The sequence below is a fragment of the Monomorium pharaonis genome, chromosome 7 (genome assembly GCF_013373865.1).
Source record: "Monomorium pharaonis isolate MP-MQ-018 chromosome 7, ASM1337386v2, whole genome shotgun sequence".
Lineage (NCBI taxonomy): Eukaryota > Metazoa > Arthropoda > Insecta > Hymenoptera > Formicidae > Monomorium > Monomorium pharaonis.
The window spans coordinates 12,218,642-12,234,786 of NC_050473.1; the positions used below are offsets into that span (position 1 = coordinate 12,218,642).

The 16,145-nt window shown below is 37.4% G+C and overlaps 1 protein-coding gene across 5 annotated transcripts; it reads left to right on the forward strand.

Moving 5' to 3' along the window:
* The first annotated feature begins 14 nt into the window (after positions 1-14).
* LOC105835286 (ras-related protein Rab-32) lies at positions 15-16,049 on the forward strand. Of its 5 annotated transcripts, none has more exons than XM_036290265.1 (6): positions 7,666-9,673; positions 9,902-10,318; positions 10,766-11,316; positions 12,693-12,918; positions 13,920-14,245; positions 14,682-16,049. In XM_036290265.1, exons 1-6 carry the CDS (start codon positions 9,346-9,348, stop codon positions 14,790-14,792), a joined length of 1,959 nt encoding a protein of 652 aa, XP_036146158.1. In that variant the 5' UTR covers positions 7,666-9,345; the 3' UTR covers positions 14,793-16,049. The 5 variants fall into 5 exon arrangements, with proteins under 5 accessions (XP_036146160.1, XP_036146159.1, XP_036146158.1 ...); XM_012678409.3 differs by having other exon boundaries at positions 7,668-9,673; positions 9,902-10,309; XM_036290267.1 differs by lacking the exons at positions 7,666-9,673; positions 9,902-10,318; positions 10,766-11,316 and adding an exon at positions 15-187.
* The last annotated feature ends 96 nt before the right edge of the window (positions 16,050-16,145 follow it).

Sequence of the window (16,145 nt, forward strand, 5' to 3'; positions counted from 1 at the left end):
TCGGCAGCGTAACACGCCAGCGCGACGTAGTACACGTTTTATATGGCAAGATGGCCGGATGGGCCCAGCTGTGGTGATATCGGTCGTAAGACGTTCCCGCACGCATCGGAAGAAGAAACAGCGATACGAGTCCGTTCAACTGCAGGAGTACCGGGGATCCCAACAGAGCTATCCCGCCCCTCAAATGGTGAGTGTCGACGTCGATTCGATCGTTTTTTTTCCCGATTTATTCACGCGTGTACGAAATGTCGCGCGTACCGGCGCCGTCCGCCGTCTGCTAGGCGCGCCGATTTTGAACGATCGGCTCGCACGTTCCGCAACGCGACGCCGCACCGTCCGTCCCGGTTGCAGAGGACCCTCCTCCTGTCCCCAAAACGGAGTTTTACCCCTTCGGCATTCGTAAACATTTATCCGCGATCGATTCCGAGCGGTCGGTTGCCCCACGTGCGAATATCTGCGCGAAACCTTTCGAAGCTGCGCACTTTAAATAATCCGGATCACTGGCGATTATTCGCAAACGTATCTTTCTTTTTTGTTTTTTTTTTTCCTTTCATTTCGAGCTTTTCGCTCGATTAGATAGAAACCGAACGTCAATGCGGAGAGATTGCGAGGCGAGTGTTCGATGCGGCGGAAAGTTTATGTTTCACGGTGAATTAAATTATTATTCGAGAAGAAGCGTACTCGACGGAACGCAAGGACGAAACACGCGGTTGAGGTGCGAAAAGTCCTCCTATTCCATGTATCGTAAAAATAAATAAAACGTCAACAATCCTATTGGTATACGGAAAGAATTTTCTCTGAAAAATTACCCTGAAAATCGTGGTAATTGTAGGACAACGTAAACCTTGAAGAATTTTACTATACTTTTGACAAAATTTACTAAAATTTTAATAAAATTTGGCAAAATTTTGTAAATTTTACTATACTTCTAGCAAAATTTACTAAAATTTTGCCAAACTTTATTAAAATTTTAGTAAATTTTAGTAAATTTTATTAAAAGTATGGTAAAATTTTTCAAGGTTTACGTTGTCTCACAATTACCACGATTTTCAGAGTAATTTTTAAGAGAAAATTCTCTCCGTGTATATCAAATATATTTTTCGTAAAATGGCAACTTTCCATGTTTATTCGAACACGTCTACAGTAAATTATTTGATATGGATTAAGCGTGATAAAGTTTATGTTATCTTGGCGGTTATCCGCGATGCGTCAATGCCTTCGATAGAAGCGCATAGACGTGTTTAACGACGATAAAATTAAATATATTCTTTGTCCTGTGTCCGCGTGATTTTTGCTTCTATCAAATGCTCGTGAGATCTCGATTGATCGGATACGAATCGACGAAGCGCGGTCATATTCTCTTGCTTTTTGAGGAGATTTAATAAAAGCAATGGAAAGATTTCGTTGCACCGACTGCGCTCGACACGTGCTTTAATTATCTCTCCCTGCTATGTACTTGGGAGGCAAAGTGAAAATGCTTACCCACGATTATCGCCGGAAAATTTATCGTGACCAGGCGTTGAGCAGCGATAATCTCCGTAAGACTTCAATTTATCTAATCTGTTGGCAATTGACTACCAAACTGCCGAGGTTGTGATATCAGGATATTCGGTAGTAATCTTTTTGCACTCGAAAAATAAAATGTGAATCTATGCAGATTCTTTTAGACCTTGCGTGTTTGCTGTCTAGCGCTTTATTTTCGCAGGGATTAATTATATGTACTAATTAAATATAGAATTAGTATAATTAATATATACATTATATTAATTTTATATATATATATATATACATACACGTTATTTAATATTAGCTTAATCTAATTTAGCGTCTTTTCACGAGTGTGAAGATCTTACGCGAACTTTTTCTCAAATCAAACCTTAGTATGAACAAATCGAGTTTCGCATATTTTACGATACGACCTCTATTGGATCTGATGTAATTATTTTATGGATGCTGAGAAGAAGTGTCCGAAATCGAATTATTTCTAAAAATATGCCACAACCACGTGCAGCCTCTCAATGGCGCAGCCCATCGATCATCGTAAAATATTAAGTACCTTTATCGCCTATTTTATTAATGTATCATTTTTCAAACTTGAAGTTAATGGTGAGGAGAAAGTATCAATCTTTTGTGCCAAACATGCATTAAGACAGTTTTGTGCGTCTTTAATTAAATTCATTACGGATAATACAAACTTGATTACTTTTTTTACATTTAAATTATTTTCTTTTTATTCTTGAAAAGTATGTAACACAATTTTGTCACGGCTATTTTACTACGAGCAGTCTAGTCGAAAAGAAGCCGTTTCACGTATCGACAAAGGTGACCGCATGTTTGCGAAAGGGGTCGGTCGTAAAACCGCACATGTAAAATGCAAGATACCTTCCATATATATGAACATGTTACGTGCAACTGGAGTATCTTTGAGCATCTCCGACATTGATCTGCACGTTTTCGATTCTTAGATAACATTTTAGATAACATTGCTCAAGTTACTTTTCACACGCCGTACCGGTGTATGTAAATTTGAATATAATTGATTTTGTATTAAAATTTGAATTCATCGAGGAGCACTTCATCTTCGTATTAAAAGTTGCGTGAAACTGAATTACTTGAATGAATCATTGAGATACCTCTTAAGAAAACAAGCTTTATAGATATTTCGTCAATACGTCAATACATTGTCGCTTATCGTTATCGTCTCTTTAATATTGAACTCCGCTACTGCGTTCTCGGTGTGTCATTGTTTCACGAAAGATTGGTAGATTCACGCGTAACATTGATATCGCGATTAAGATCGTTTTCCGTCCAAGATTGCGATCTCAATATAATCGAAAGATACTTTGTGTATATCTTATTTTTACTTACTTTCAATCTGTAGGTATGTTTTCATCGGGTTAGTAAACATCAACTTGTTTTCGATCCTCGAGAAAATTTGTAATGTAAAGTGAGTAGTTTTATTTTATGTAATCGCTTTCTTTTCTCGATAAGTTACGTTTGATAAATGCACTAGTCATGTTAAGTAGCTCAACTTTTAAGCAAGATGCAATATTCATTTTTGTTTCAGGGATCTGTTTATGTTGTTAATCTTAATTAGCAATTACATCGCTATATTATGGTGGCGAATGTGCCCTTTGAATAAAACGCTCGTTGTAATTTGCTGATAATCTGACAGATAAGCGCATTTGACGATTCACGCAATTCTCTCTGGAACTTTGTAAGCCGTATTATAACATTTAGTCGAATGCTTCATCATCGTAAGTTAAAAAAAATTCTTCATCGTCTCGATATATTGTTTGTAAAACAAGTGATTACATTTAATTAATGGTTTTTTTGATTACCGTTCTTAAGAAGGATGTTGTTTCTTTTTCTTTTCACTCTTTCGTAGTTTTATCGTTTCGGATCGTATTTTCGTCTCTTCGTAATATCGACTTCTTTCATTTAAAACGAGTTTCTACCATGTAATTAGTCAAGCAAAACGCGCTGCGACGATCCTTATCACGCTGGTACAAGACAACATACTCGTTAAACGGCGGTGAAAGGTCACGCTGATTTCTGAAATTAACATATCGAGATAAAAAAAAGATTTGTTCATGGGACTAAATTAACTACATCTTTATAGCTCGGATATCAATAGTAGATGTTATTCATTTATTAAATTGACATAATATTCTTTTCAAATTTTGCCAAAAAAATTAATTATTGATTAATATAGAATTATAATTTTTATTCTTTCTGTCTCTCTCTCTCTCTCTCTCTTTTATATTATTTAGTTTTATATTTATATTTAAAATAATATCGTATAATTATTCATCAATCCTGTATTAGGGGAACGAAAATAGAGAAAATTGCCATTTGCTTCATAATGGATATAAATTATTTCATTAATAATCGTCATAGTAACACGTGGGATATTTTAACACATTATACTACAGTTGCATCACTTTGTCTTTTTGGCAGCTATTATTACCGCATCTATATCTGTCGACTGGTAATAAAGATTAAAAATGTCACAATGGTCAGCGAGTCAACAATTTAATCGGTTTTCTTTCTTTTTAAGCTTATATACAATTCGAATTTTTCCCGAACAAATTATCTTAATTCTCATGTTCTTTTCTCTTTTAAACGAAATTAATGAACATAAATCAAAGTATTTGTTTCCTAATCATCATTCGTCTTGAAACAAACGAATTCTCTGTATCACGTTGTGTGGCGCCAGCCGGGGAAGCGCGCAAGCCATTGTATAATGTTTATCTCATTCTTATAATCAGTTATCATACTGCATTCATTTGTGCTCGTCTAAATGGGGTTTGTTGTGTTTCTAATTCCGGTTGACGTAATGTGTACGATTTCCCATCTATTCCGGAATAGATATCGCTTGACATCGTTTCATTCTTCTCCTTCGCGTTTTCGCAACATTTCCACGTTTATTTATAGCGATCGATATCAAATTGGTTCATCTCCGTTGCGTCGCGTATAATTATTGTAAGACTAATCGTCGAAATGTAAAATCGTAAATTAATCCGCGCTTTGTCGTAATATAACACATGTACGTTCATTAGATTGTTTCAATACGCAATATAGTGAATTCTGTGGTATCGTACGCGATGTATCACTTGTCTCGCCGATATATTATATTTCTCCCTTCGATATCGAGCCGGGAAAGGCTGCCGAAGAACGCGCACCAATCGAATACGTAATCGTGTCGTGAGATCGGTGTAATTCGATTACGAGGCTTTATATGGCGAGGAAAAATGCCGGAAAAAAATCACGACGACGAAACCGCGAAACACGAGCGTATCCCAGGCTCGTTTTACGCCAATTGTAACCGGGTGTAACCAACAGGATCGCGCGTTTATTCCCGTTGCATGATCGCCTCTCGTGCTTCCTTTCTGCTCTTGCAACAAGATACGAAAATAATCCCACTGACGTAGTTTTGACGCTTAATTCTTGGATAGGATGGCGAAACTTGTAATCTTCGATAAACTAAACGACGCGACAGCGATAACGCGATGGCAGTTTTTTAATTATATTTTTCAATTACAACTTTCAATCTCTCTGGCCATTATAACGGATTTTCTTCTACTCGTCCAAGATGCTTGGCACGCGGTCCACCTGACGCGATGCAGCGAACAGGGCGATCGATAACGCACACGCAACGCGGTGTTTTCCACGCCCGCGGTAGATCATAATAAATTTTTTGCTAAATGCGAGATAAAACGAAAAATGGCGTCCTGTTGATCATGACACAATAATTTTAGAGCCGTTTCAATGTGTTGGCTCGCTTCACTGCAAACTCTGAGCGGGCATAAAAACACAACGCAGACGCTTTCTAGACGCTGTTTCTAGATGAATAGGGTTTTCGAAGGTCGGTGAACTCTCGGTGAACTATGGTCCAGCCGCGTGCCGCGGCTCTCTCTCTCTCTTCGTCGTTGTCGTCTTTACGACGGCGCCTTTTTCCTCCTCCTCTTCTCCGCGCTTCACTTTGTATACGCGCATCGAAAAACGATCACGCTCGCGAGGCGCCTAACATTTTTTTGTAGGCGCCTCGCTCGTTCTGATAACATGGCAGACGATAACGTCCGGGCTAATCCGAACCAATAAATGCTGAGACTTTGCACTCATCCCGCGCATACTGTCCGTTACTATCGTTCCCTTACGGCTGACGATTTACGAATTCTTCCTCGATCGTTGCATCATCGCGAAATTACGACGAGTTTCCGGCGTTCTGCTTCAAACCGGCGAAAAATAAAAGAAACCGAAGAAAAGCTAGAATTAGCGATCGTATAATCGTATTATCATTGAGCGGGTCACGATTACAAATTGGGGCACGACGACATACACGAGATATGTCACCGCGATAGCGTAAAACGCAAGACGTTCTCCTCGTGGTCACTTCTCTCTTTCCGCCACGCGAGATCTCGATATGTGGCCTCAGTAATTCATATGTTACTCCGTCAGAATAGTTAAGCTGCACAGTGATTAGGTCCTAGGTAGTGCAGTGTTACGGAAAAGATTCGATCGGGCGTCGCGCGTGTTACGAATAGGGTAAAAGCCTGGTCCCGACTCACCGGAGTTGAGATTCCCCGGATCGAGTCACGACATGCTGGACCGAAACGTAGTGCTTGTGCTGCGCACGAGGCAGGAGAGAACCGAGAGGCGCCTGAGGCACAAAAAGGAAGCGTATCCACCGCCCATGGAACCGCCCGCGCTTCTGTTAAACAATAATCACCTGTACCTCGATCTTAACATGAATTTCAGCGAGAGCTGCAAGCAAGAAGCAACCAGAGCCGCGAGAAAGGTGGGTTCTCTGCTGGTTTCTCTCGCATGTCATATACGCACTTCGAATGAATCCGCGTGAACTAGCTGTTAAACCGCGTTTATTAAAAACACCTTTCACCGTCGATTGCGCGACCCGTGGCCGCCTCGACGGACGCATCCCGTAATGCGATTTCTCACGAAAACGTTGCCCCCGTTGTGTCACGGTTACATTTCTTCTTCGCCGTAATTTGGTATAATTATCGAGAGATACTTTCTCCGACTTACTTGGCTCGAACGCCATGAGATCTGTCTTTGATGGCGTGTAGAACGTTACAATTAGATTAGATGTATAATTCGTCACTAACTACCGGAACGTCGATTTTACTCGTGATGTAATACGTTACGTCGATGGGAAGTGAAGAAGCAGGCTTCTTCCTGTTGGCATTCTTTACGAGTCTACGTGAATCGTGTGCGTGCTACGGAAAGAATTGTATTTCTTACGAATACACAACATCATATTGATTTACATTAAGTTTTTATTTAAGTTTATTTTATCTTTCAATTCGATGATATATTTAAAAAGATTTGTAATTACAGCAGTGTACGAGGAAAAGTCAAAAAATAAAAGAAAATAAAGAAGAACTTGGCCATTTTGTATCATTTTGAGATGAAAATTATGTATTTACAGAGTTGCAAAACCCAAATCTTGATTATATTACTCTTCGTTTTGTTAATCATTAAGTTGAACTTTGAACTTGAACATTTTTTAAGCGTTATACCAACTGTATAAATATTAATGTAGGGATCATGAAAGAAAAGATTGTAACAAAATGGAGAAAAATTGACGAATTGTCTTTTTCTTCACTTTCTAACTTTTTCCTAGTAATCGCACAAGCGAGAGAGTCCTGCGTGTCTTTATACTCGCACGCTATAAGTCTCTCGCAAATATAAGGACGTCATGAATACCTGAGATTGTTGACCAACATGTCCTGCAACTTCTCTCCCCTATGTGACATTCTATACCGGTGGTTTGTGAATCTTACCACAATTGCCACACGTATTTCTTTGTACGCGCTTTCTATAGAAAGAAACCAACCCATATTCATTGTGCGTATATTTGAACAATGTAATAACACAAGTAATGATTCGGTAGAATAACTATGTTTGACGATGATTATTAATCTAGGAAAATCACGGTTGATATAATCTTTATCATATTTTTGAAATTATTCGGAATATTTTACGAACGCACGTTTTATATACATTAACTGTCACAACAATTTCCTTAATTGACATTTAATTAATGACATACAATAATATATAATATGTTATATGAAATTCAGATAATTAATAATGGTAATAGTAAATTATTATTAATTAATATTATTGTTATTATATAATAATAATAATAAATTCTGATTCCAAATACAGTTTATTTCTTGTGTATTGCGACAATGATTAAAGTAAAAAGTAAACAATGAAGCTTATACATTGTTTCTGTTATTTTAATTAAAATCTTTCGTATGTACACGTATCTTGACGTAACGATTGAGAAATATCGAGACGCACGCATTGCATACGACGCAAAAGGAGAACAAACGAAATGAACTGACAACGCACGCGTAATCGCGCATAGTCAATTAAGATTACGAGTAAAAAAAATGATTCTAATCTTCGCATTAGTGCCATATTATCGCATTACTCTTTTATCAATGGCTAATCCATCACGTCTAATTAATTACTAGAATAATAGCGCAAAGAACCGACTTAATCAGAAAATTGAGTGCGCCTGCGAGGCGCGTGAATAACGTAGGGCTGTTTATAAATCATGGCAATGCACATCACGTCGCATTAAAATCAGGAATTGGAGTCTGAAAGATACGGTCCTCAACCTTTCGGACGGAAGTACCGCAAGTTAATTCTATTCGGTGCTATGAGAAGATCTAAATGATCTCTCAAACGACCGAATATGAAAATTTATATATCTTTTTGACGGATGCGTTTTGCTATTATTTGCGACAGATGATGAAACTCGCGTGTATTCTTTCGCTATGCAACATAATATTTGCGCGTACAAATATTTAAAATAATTCGCTTACATCGTGTTATTTGCGCTTGTCATCGACTCATAGTGAACTTTACGTTATGTATGAATATATGTAAATTTTATAAAAACGGTGGTGATATATAGTTTAACATTTGAAGTGAAACGCCGTGGTGAGGCAACGCTCATACGTAGACAAAATCCACATGAATCCGAAGACCACAATATGTATTGCATATAGATATAAATATGCACATAGCTTTAAAGGCAATGATATGATAACTGCATATGCACAAAGATGCATATGCGACATACACACAAGTGTATTCTTATACTGAAAAGAATACGAGAGACCGGTCGGTACATAGTCTGACCGTAGTGGGAGATACTTGCATGCCCCACCCCCCATTAGCCCCTCATATTTTTATATTAACATCTAGTGCGGCTCAGGACGTCGTTGAGCGCAGTTTCTTCGGTAGCTTTGTAATAATTTTCAATTTTTTATTTAATTTTTTTTACTTGTTACTACTCTGACCGCAAATATCGGGTTTGTTAAGATTTAATATTTTAATTAATATTTTTTCCACGTAGTGATTTCTTCTGTGCCAATGTAGTGCCTACGATGCATTGTAAACATTTCTGGAGGAATATAAATGTTTATATATTTGACCAAGTCAAGAATCCGATCCGTTGTCGGCCGAAAATTTTTCGGTCCTTGGGTTTTTTCTCCTCAGTCGCGTCACAGTTCGCGAGGAGAAAACTTGTGCGCGCGTAAGGAAGACGAAAAGAGGGTTAAGTGAATTATCTCTGTTCGAGGCTGATCGAACCCGGTGCGGAGTCGTAAGGTTTCCAGCGCGAGCTGGGAAGCCAAAACAGTGTCTTGCCAGCAAAGTGAGAGATGTTCGTATAGTGAAGTCAAAAAATTGGTTGTACGGCGCTCGCGTCATCTTTTTTTCCCTCTATTCATCCATTTATTCGTTCGTCTTTCGCTTCCGTTTTACATCGAATTCTCCGCGTTTTCCCTTCCTCTCGCGAGCCTCATGGATCGCAACGAGAGCACGAACGAGGGAGGCAGCTCGCCCGACACGGTGGTCGCGCGTTCCTCGTCGGAGGAGGAGAAGCGGAAGTCGACCGTGGCCAGCACCTCCGGCGAGTACATCTCCGTAGACGACAGCAGTTCCAGTCTCGATACCCTGACCAGCGGCAGCGTCGCGATCCTCTCCTCCAACGTTTGCGCGGACGAGCGAAAAAGGGGTAAATTCGGCGCTTTCAGGAGCAGCTTCCGCGAAGGTAGCTTATTCAAAATCAAGAAGAAGGCACGTGGAACCGACGTGTCCTCCTCCTTTGAAGCAGAACAACATGATAAAGGTTAATTCCGACGTGTTTGATCACCAACGAAGAATATATGCATGGGTCATTTATTATGAATCATATATGTTTTTAGGGTCTCAATTTTCGCTTCCTTCATTTTTTTTTTCAATATTATTAATTGTGTAAAATTGGAATAAAACGTTTTTTTTGCTTGTTCGTTTATATACGAGAGCTATAATTCTCGAACGGCTGTTTTCCCTGACTCGCGATTCTTTTCCGCTTCAGAGGTATCTCAGCAGCACTCGCAACGGCTCGAGGACGGGAAAGAGTCGAAATTGATGACCGACGCGCTTTCGGGCGTGAGCCTGAAGAAAAAGAAAAAGAAGTCGCACTCGCTGGTGCGTAAGCTGAGCTTGAATAAATTTCGCATGTCGTCGGAACAGCAAGAGCCGCGACATACTCCGGAGGGTGGCAACAGTAGCCGATCCCAAAGCCAGTCCTCGCAAGACTCGCCCGCTCATACATATATTCACTCCACGGCGAAGAAGGAGAATGTTGACGTCCTGGAAAGGGAAAAGGAGACAAGGGAGGAGCTTAAGAAACCAGAAAAGCTGCACGAGAAGACCAGCGACGTAGTGCAACGCAAATCACCGTCGTCGACCATCGAGAGCTTTGCGGAAACCGTTCAGCGGGGTGAGCCTTGTACGGATGCCATGGATCGTTGATACAGATATCTGCACGAAATCGAAGGCGGATTTCGCGATATTCGTTTCTTAACGGCAATCTCTCGTTAAGAGAGAGTTGACTGATATTTTTTAAGAAGTAAATCCTGGAAGATCTAAAATTGTTAATAAGTATAATTTAGAAATATGTACGCCTTTGTTCAAAACGTATATACTACGTATATCTGGATTTTCTCAGAAATGCAGTTACACCTCTTTAAATTTTATTCCTTTTTCTTTATGTCGATGTTGTATCGCTTATTCCATTTTATTCTCAACCTGTTTGCACTTAGAACTGCACGATCGTTGGCAACCGCAGCAAAGCACTGTAGCCAACGTGTTGTAAGCGCTGAATACTATTTAAGATAATTTGAAAGACCGATCGTAAACGTTAACAGCCACACATCTTCATTTCAAATTTCTCTAGACACTCGACGGCATTCGCAACAAGAGACTCGAGATTCCACACGTTCCGACCAGCGATGCAGCTCGTCGCTCCCATACGCGTTGTCGGGATGGCCGGAGCGTAGTGGGACGAACCTTGCAGAAAGTTCAACGATCAGAAGAAACAAAGTGAAGGCGAAATACGATTCGGATTCCTCGGAATGCATGCCGTCGACGTCGACGTCGTCGCCCATTGAGGTTCGCCGCAAGCTGTCGTTGCTGGAAGAGAAACGAGCGATATTTCAGGGACGCTTCTTCAATTCGAAGTCCGGGGACACGACGCGCTCGAATGAAACGACGATCGACCTTAGCATACACGACGATCTATCGAGCACCAACAGCAACGAATTTCTTCAACAGCGGGAAGAAGAAAAAAAGAAGAAGGTGCGGCATATCAGCGTGAGGACTTTTGACGCTTTCTCTACTTTCGGCCACACCCTTGACGAGGAGGATATCTCGGAAGATTACAACGATAAAGACAGAAATTATCGCGGACTTTACTCCATCGTGCTGGAAGCTACGGAGGACCCTGAGGTGAGATGCATTGCGTTGGAGCAGTAGAGCTTTGTCGTCTGTTGACGTTTTAAAGTCGGACGTTTCCTGGCATTGAATAGCGATATTGAATTGCAAAGTACAATGAAATATGCGAAATATTGCGCGATACAGCCTCGTGTTGGGGTTCGATAGTCTGACTCACTCCGCATTGATACGTGCAGCCATGATCAACCGAAGCTCTGTGTGTGTAACTAGAATTGACGAGAGAAAGAATTTATAATTATCTTTATGTTTTTCTTTTAGAAAACCCTAAAGATAATACAGTTTACGACATCTATATATACATTCGCTTATATTATATTTCATTCGTATAGAAAAAGTTCTTGACGTATCGATTTAATATTCTAATATTAGATGCGAGAAGATTGAATGTATTAGAGGCTCTACTATTAATCCATTCACCTTCTGTGGTACTTGTGATATCTTTCTGATACTGATCTACTTGTATTTTTGTCTCCTTGGGTCTCGTGTGCCCTCGTCTGTTACAGTTTCGAATTACGTGGTTTCAATTACGCGTGTTCTATGATGTCGCGTTTACACTTAAGAAAAAAAAAATGTACATAAATAATGTACAAAATTAATCAAAATTAGGAAAATTAAATGGAAGTAATCCTTTATTTCAATGATTTCTATGATCAAAATAAAAATTTTAAAAGACAATCTACAATTCTCTCGATAACTTTTCGAGTTTGAAACAATTATTCAAATTGCCGATAATACATTCGTTAAGACGCGAAAGGCTTATTGTTTTATTTATAGTTCTTGTGCGAGTTGTCCCCCCCCCACACAACTGTTCTCGGGGATAGTTCTCTCGCTTGTGCAAGTGTCTCAATTCATTTCACTCGCGCGAGCTGCAGCAACGAGATCATTCGCGAGAACGAACATAATTATCATCGAAGCGTAATTATCTATAGAAGTGTACAAGCATCTAGAAAGTCGCGCGTGAAGATGGACGTGGAATTAAAAATTTGGCGAAATTTAGAAACGTTCGATTTCGGCAAGTGGAAGGTGCAACCGAAAGAATGGAAGTGGCTCAGGGTTCGTCGCAAGTATTTGCATTTCTACACAATTACTTAATTTACATCGTCTATATTTATGTATAAGTGTTTAATAATAATGCTTAATAATTGTTAACTTATTTGTAATAATGCAACGTATTTGTAATTGTGTATAATGTATTTTCTCCTTTAATTAATAAAACATATTTAATATTATTGGCTATTAAGTTAATATATTACCTATAAAAAAATAGGAAAAAAGCAGCGTTATCTGGAGTGTGTATCTCGAAAAAAAATTGTTTTTGAAGAAAATGTCTCGCGTTTAAATGTTTATTATGTATTCCTTTATTGTTTCAGTCGTCGAATAATGCACCGAACCTCGGAGTAAGCGAGAAGCGGGAGCACTTGTACAAAATATTAGTAATCGGCGAGCTTGGGACGGGGAAAACGTCTATCATCAAGCGATATGTGCATCAATTCTTCTCCCAACATTATCGCGCGACGATTGGCGTCGACTTCGCGCTCAAAGTACTGAACTGGGATCCGCACACCATCATCAGACTGCAATTATGGGATATCGCAGGTCAATAGTAATATACAACACTTCAACTATTCTTTTTGGAGCTAATAATCGAACGCAATACTCGTGCACTATAAATCAATATAGATCAATATAAATTAATGTTTTTATACGTGATACTGTTTTCTTTATTTACTGAAAAACTCGAGAAATATCTTAGATACTTTAAAAGTTGTTTAATTAATTATTTAAGGGAGTTCCGCTGCTAAATCAAAATGAACAGATTTTTATGAAATTTTGTAGAGAAGTTTAAATTAGTGATATAAATTGTGTGACTATCAAAATTTCAGAAAGCTAAACTAGCTAGTTATTTAGATATTAAATATTTCATTAATATGGACTCTTATGATGGGAATCGATGAATTTTCAGGATTTTTCAGTTTTTATTGTCGTATTAAACGTAGAAGTAATGAACAGATGTTAATGAAACTTTACAACGATACAGCTTAGCTGTCCAGAAAAGTACTGTTAAATTTTTGAAACGATGCACTTGCTCGTTTGAGTGAAATAATTGATAAGATAAAAAAAAGTTTACAATAATCGAAGTAATATAGCACGTAAGTGCGGTAAATATGTACTAGTGATATAACACGAATTTCAAATTGTTGTATTTAGTTATCCAAGGGTGGTATAATAGTGAAGAATGTTTATTCTCAATTAAAAAAAAAAATATTTTAGTAATGAAGGTAGTACTTTATAGCCGAATTTTTTCTTATATTCACCATTATTAACTTTAGACCATATATAGGAAAAAAAAAGAAGGCAACAAAATGGTCATTTGAATATTTTTCTTTACTAGACTTGAACTCCTGTGCCACTTGTCGTGCCGGGCTTGATCGGAGGAACTCTCTTTAATCAAAGCTGCGCGAATTTATTATGCAAATAACATAAATTAGCTTTAATTTCATTTAACTTTATTCAATATACAGTATTTTATTTAATATTAGAGAATTACATGCAATATTTAATAATTTTAACTTTTAAATTTAATAATGGTCTATTAGGTCAAGAAAGATTCGGGAACATGACCAGAGTTTATTACAAGGAAGCTGTAGGTGCTTTTATAGTATTCGATGTGACGAGAAGCGCGACGCTGGACGCGGTGGTGAAATGGAAACAGGACTTGGATTCAAAAGTGCAACTTCCTGACGGATCGCCGATACCGTGCGTTCTGCTCGCGAATAAATGTGATCAACAGAAGGAAGGTCTGGTTAACTCGCCCGGCAAGATGGACGAATACTGTAAAGAGAAGAACTTTGCTGGTTGGTTTGAAACCTCAGCAAAGGAGAACATTAATATCGAAGAAGCAGCTAGATTTCTCGTCAGTAAAGTAAGGGATATTTCACGTTGCTTTTCTTTTATATTAAATCATTAAATCAGTAAATGTAGACATGATGTAGACAAATAAATTTATTAAAAATTAAATCGATTAAATAATTTTAACTCGGATATAAAATGGATATTGATATTAGAAGTAGAGACGTTACATTGTACAATCGCTTACATCTTGTTGCTATACTTGCTCCTTAAGCGTCGTGACGTACGACGGATTAATCATTGACGTCTTTCACACTAGAAATGATCAACTTATGATGCATAATTAATTCATTGGCGTGAAACTAATCAGCATCTTTGGCATCTGCATGTCAAACTTGTATTTGAATAATTATATAATAGCTTCACTTGCTATCTCAGCGCGTATATTAATTCGGTTAAGATAATTAATAATTTTTTAATAATAAATGTATTCAAAATCTTTGTTTCAGATACTTCAAAACGATCAGGTTATAAGAGACAATGGCGTTCAACAGATGGATAACGAAAGATTTGCGTTAAATCAATCGCCCACAAGCTCCAAAAAATCCTGCAGTTGCTGACGAATAAACAAATTCAAGTTCAAATTCTCGGTTACGATTTTCCATTCGTCAACTTCCACATACATTCGTAGATGCCATGAGAGAATCATAATTTTTTATGCTTTGTCATTTTTTATAACAAGAAGCATTTACATATTTTCCAGCGAGAATCTTTTAATGTGCGAAAATTATTTAGATTTGTCAGTTTAAATAATATTTTTAATGCCGCATAAAAAAGCTATAATTTAAGGATAGTATAAAAACAAATTTTTTAATATTCCTATAAACAGTGCTTTTAAATGCATTAAAATGACATAATGGCTTTGATAAGATTACCGATGTGCATTTTTTAATACGTATATTAAATATTAAAGTAACTCGAACAGATTTGTAGAGCACTGTTTTCTGTTTGTCACATTATGTAAATATTTATGCAACTACTTTGTCATTAATAGTAAGAATCTTGTGCGTATTATGTGGTAAAGAGCGTACTGATACTATTTATTAGGTTAATTGTAAATTACATTAATCATATATATGATTAAATACTACGAATTCGATAAAATCGAAATATACTTTTGATTGATTTCTTGTTAGATTTACAATAATATATATTTCCTATCGATACGTCCATTTTGCTGATTAAATTTAGTTATCGACAACATTGTGCCTTCGTTCGCACAATCGCAACAAATTACACAAGACAGCTGAATTAAAATGTCAAACGATCATTTTACATAATACGCATTTAGACAAAGAAATGGCCGGTAGTTTGAACTAAAATTCAGAGTGAAAAATGAAAAGTAAGAATCTTTAATGTATCGCTTCCCGAGTCGAGAGAAAAAAAGATATGTAATGTTCTTGATATATAGATCTACGTATAGAAGTATACGCGTATTAATAAGTAAGATATATATTGAGAGCTGTGCATATACGTATATATGATGTATACATTATATTGTAAATAACTCAGATTTTACATTAATGATCTTCAGCTTTTCAGCGATATTCGTATGTTTGCACTTTTATATGATATAATTTGTAACGCGGCGTATTGTTATTGAAAAAATTGTAGATATATATAATATATACATATATTAGATATGTTATTTTTCCGAAACATAATATTTATCTAATAACTATATCATTACTATTAACATGTTATTACTCTAACAGTAATAATATGTCTGCCTACTTTTATATAGACTATCTCTTTTTATATAGATAAAAGACAATTACAAAACAATGTTTAATTATATTAAATTTGTTTATATCAGAGCACATTGTCTTCTTTTTTCTTCACACACAAACACGCATCATTATTATCGACATAATTTTCGTGATATTTGTCAGAAATCGCGAAAACGATATTAG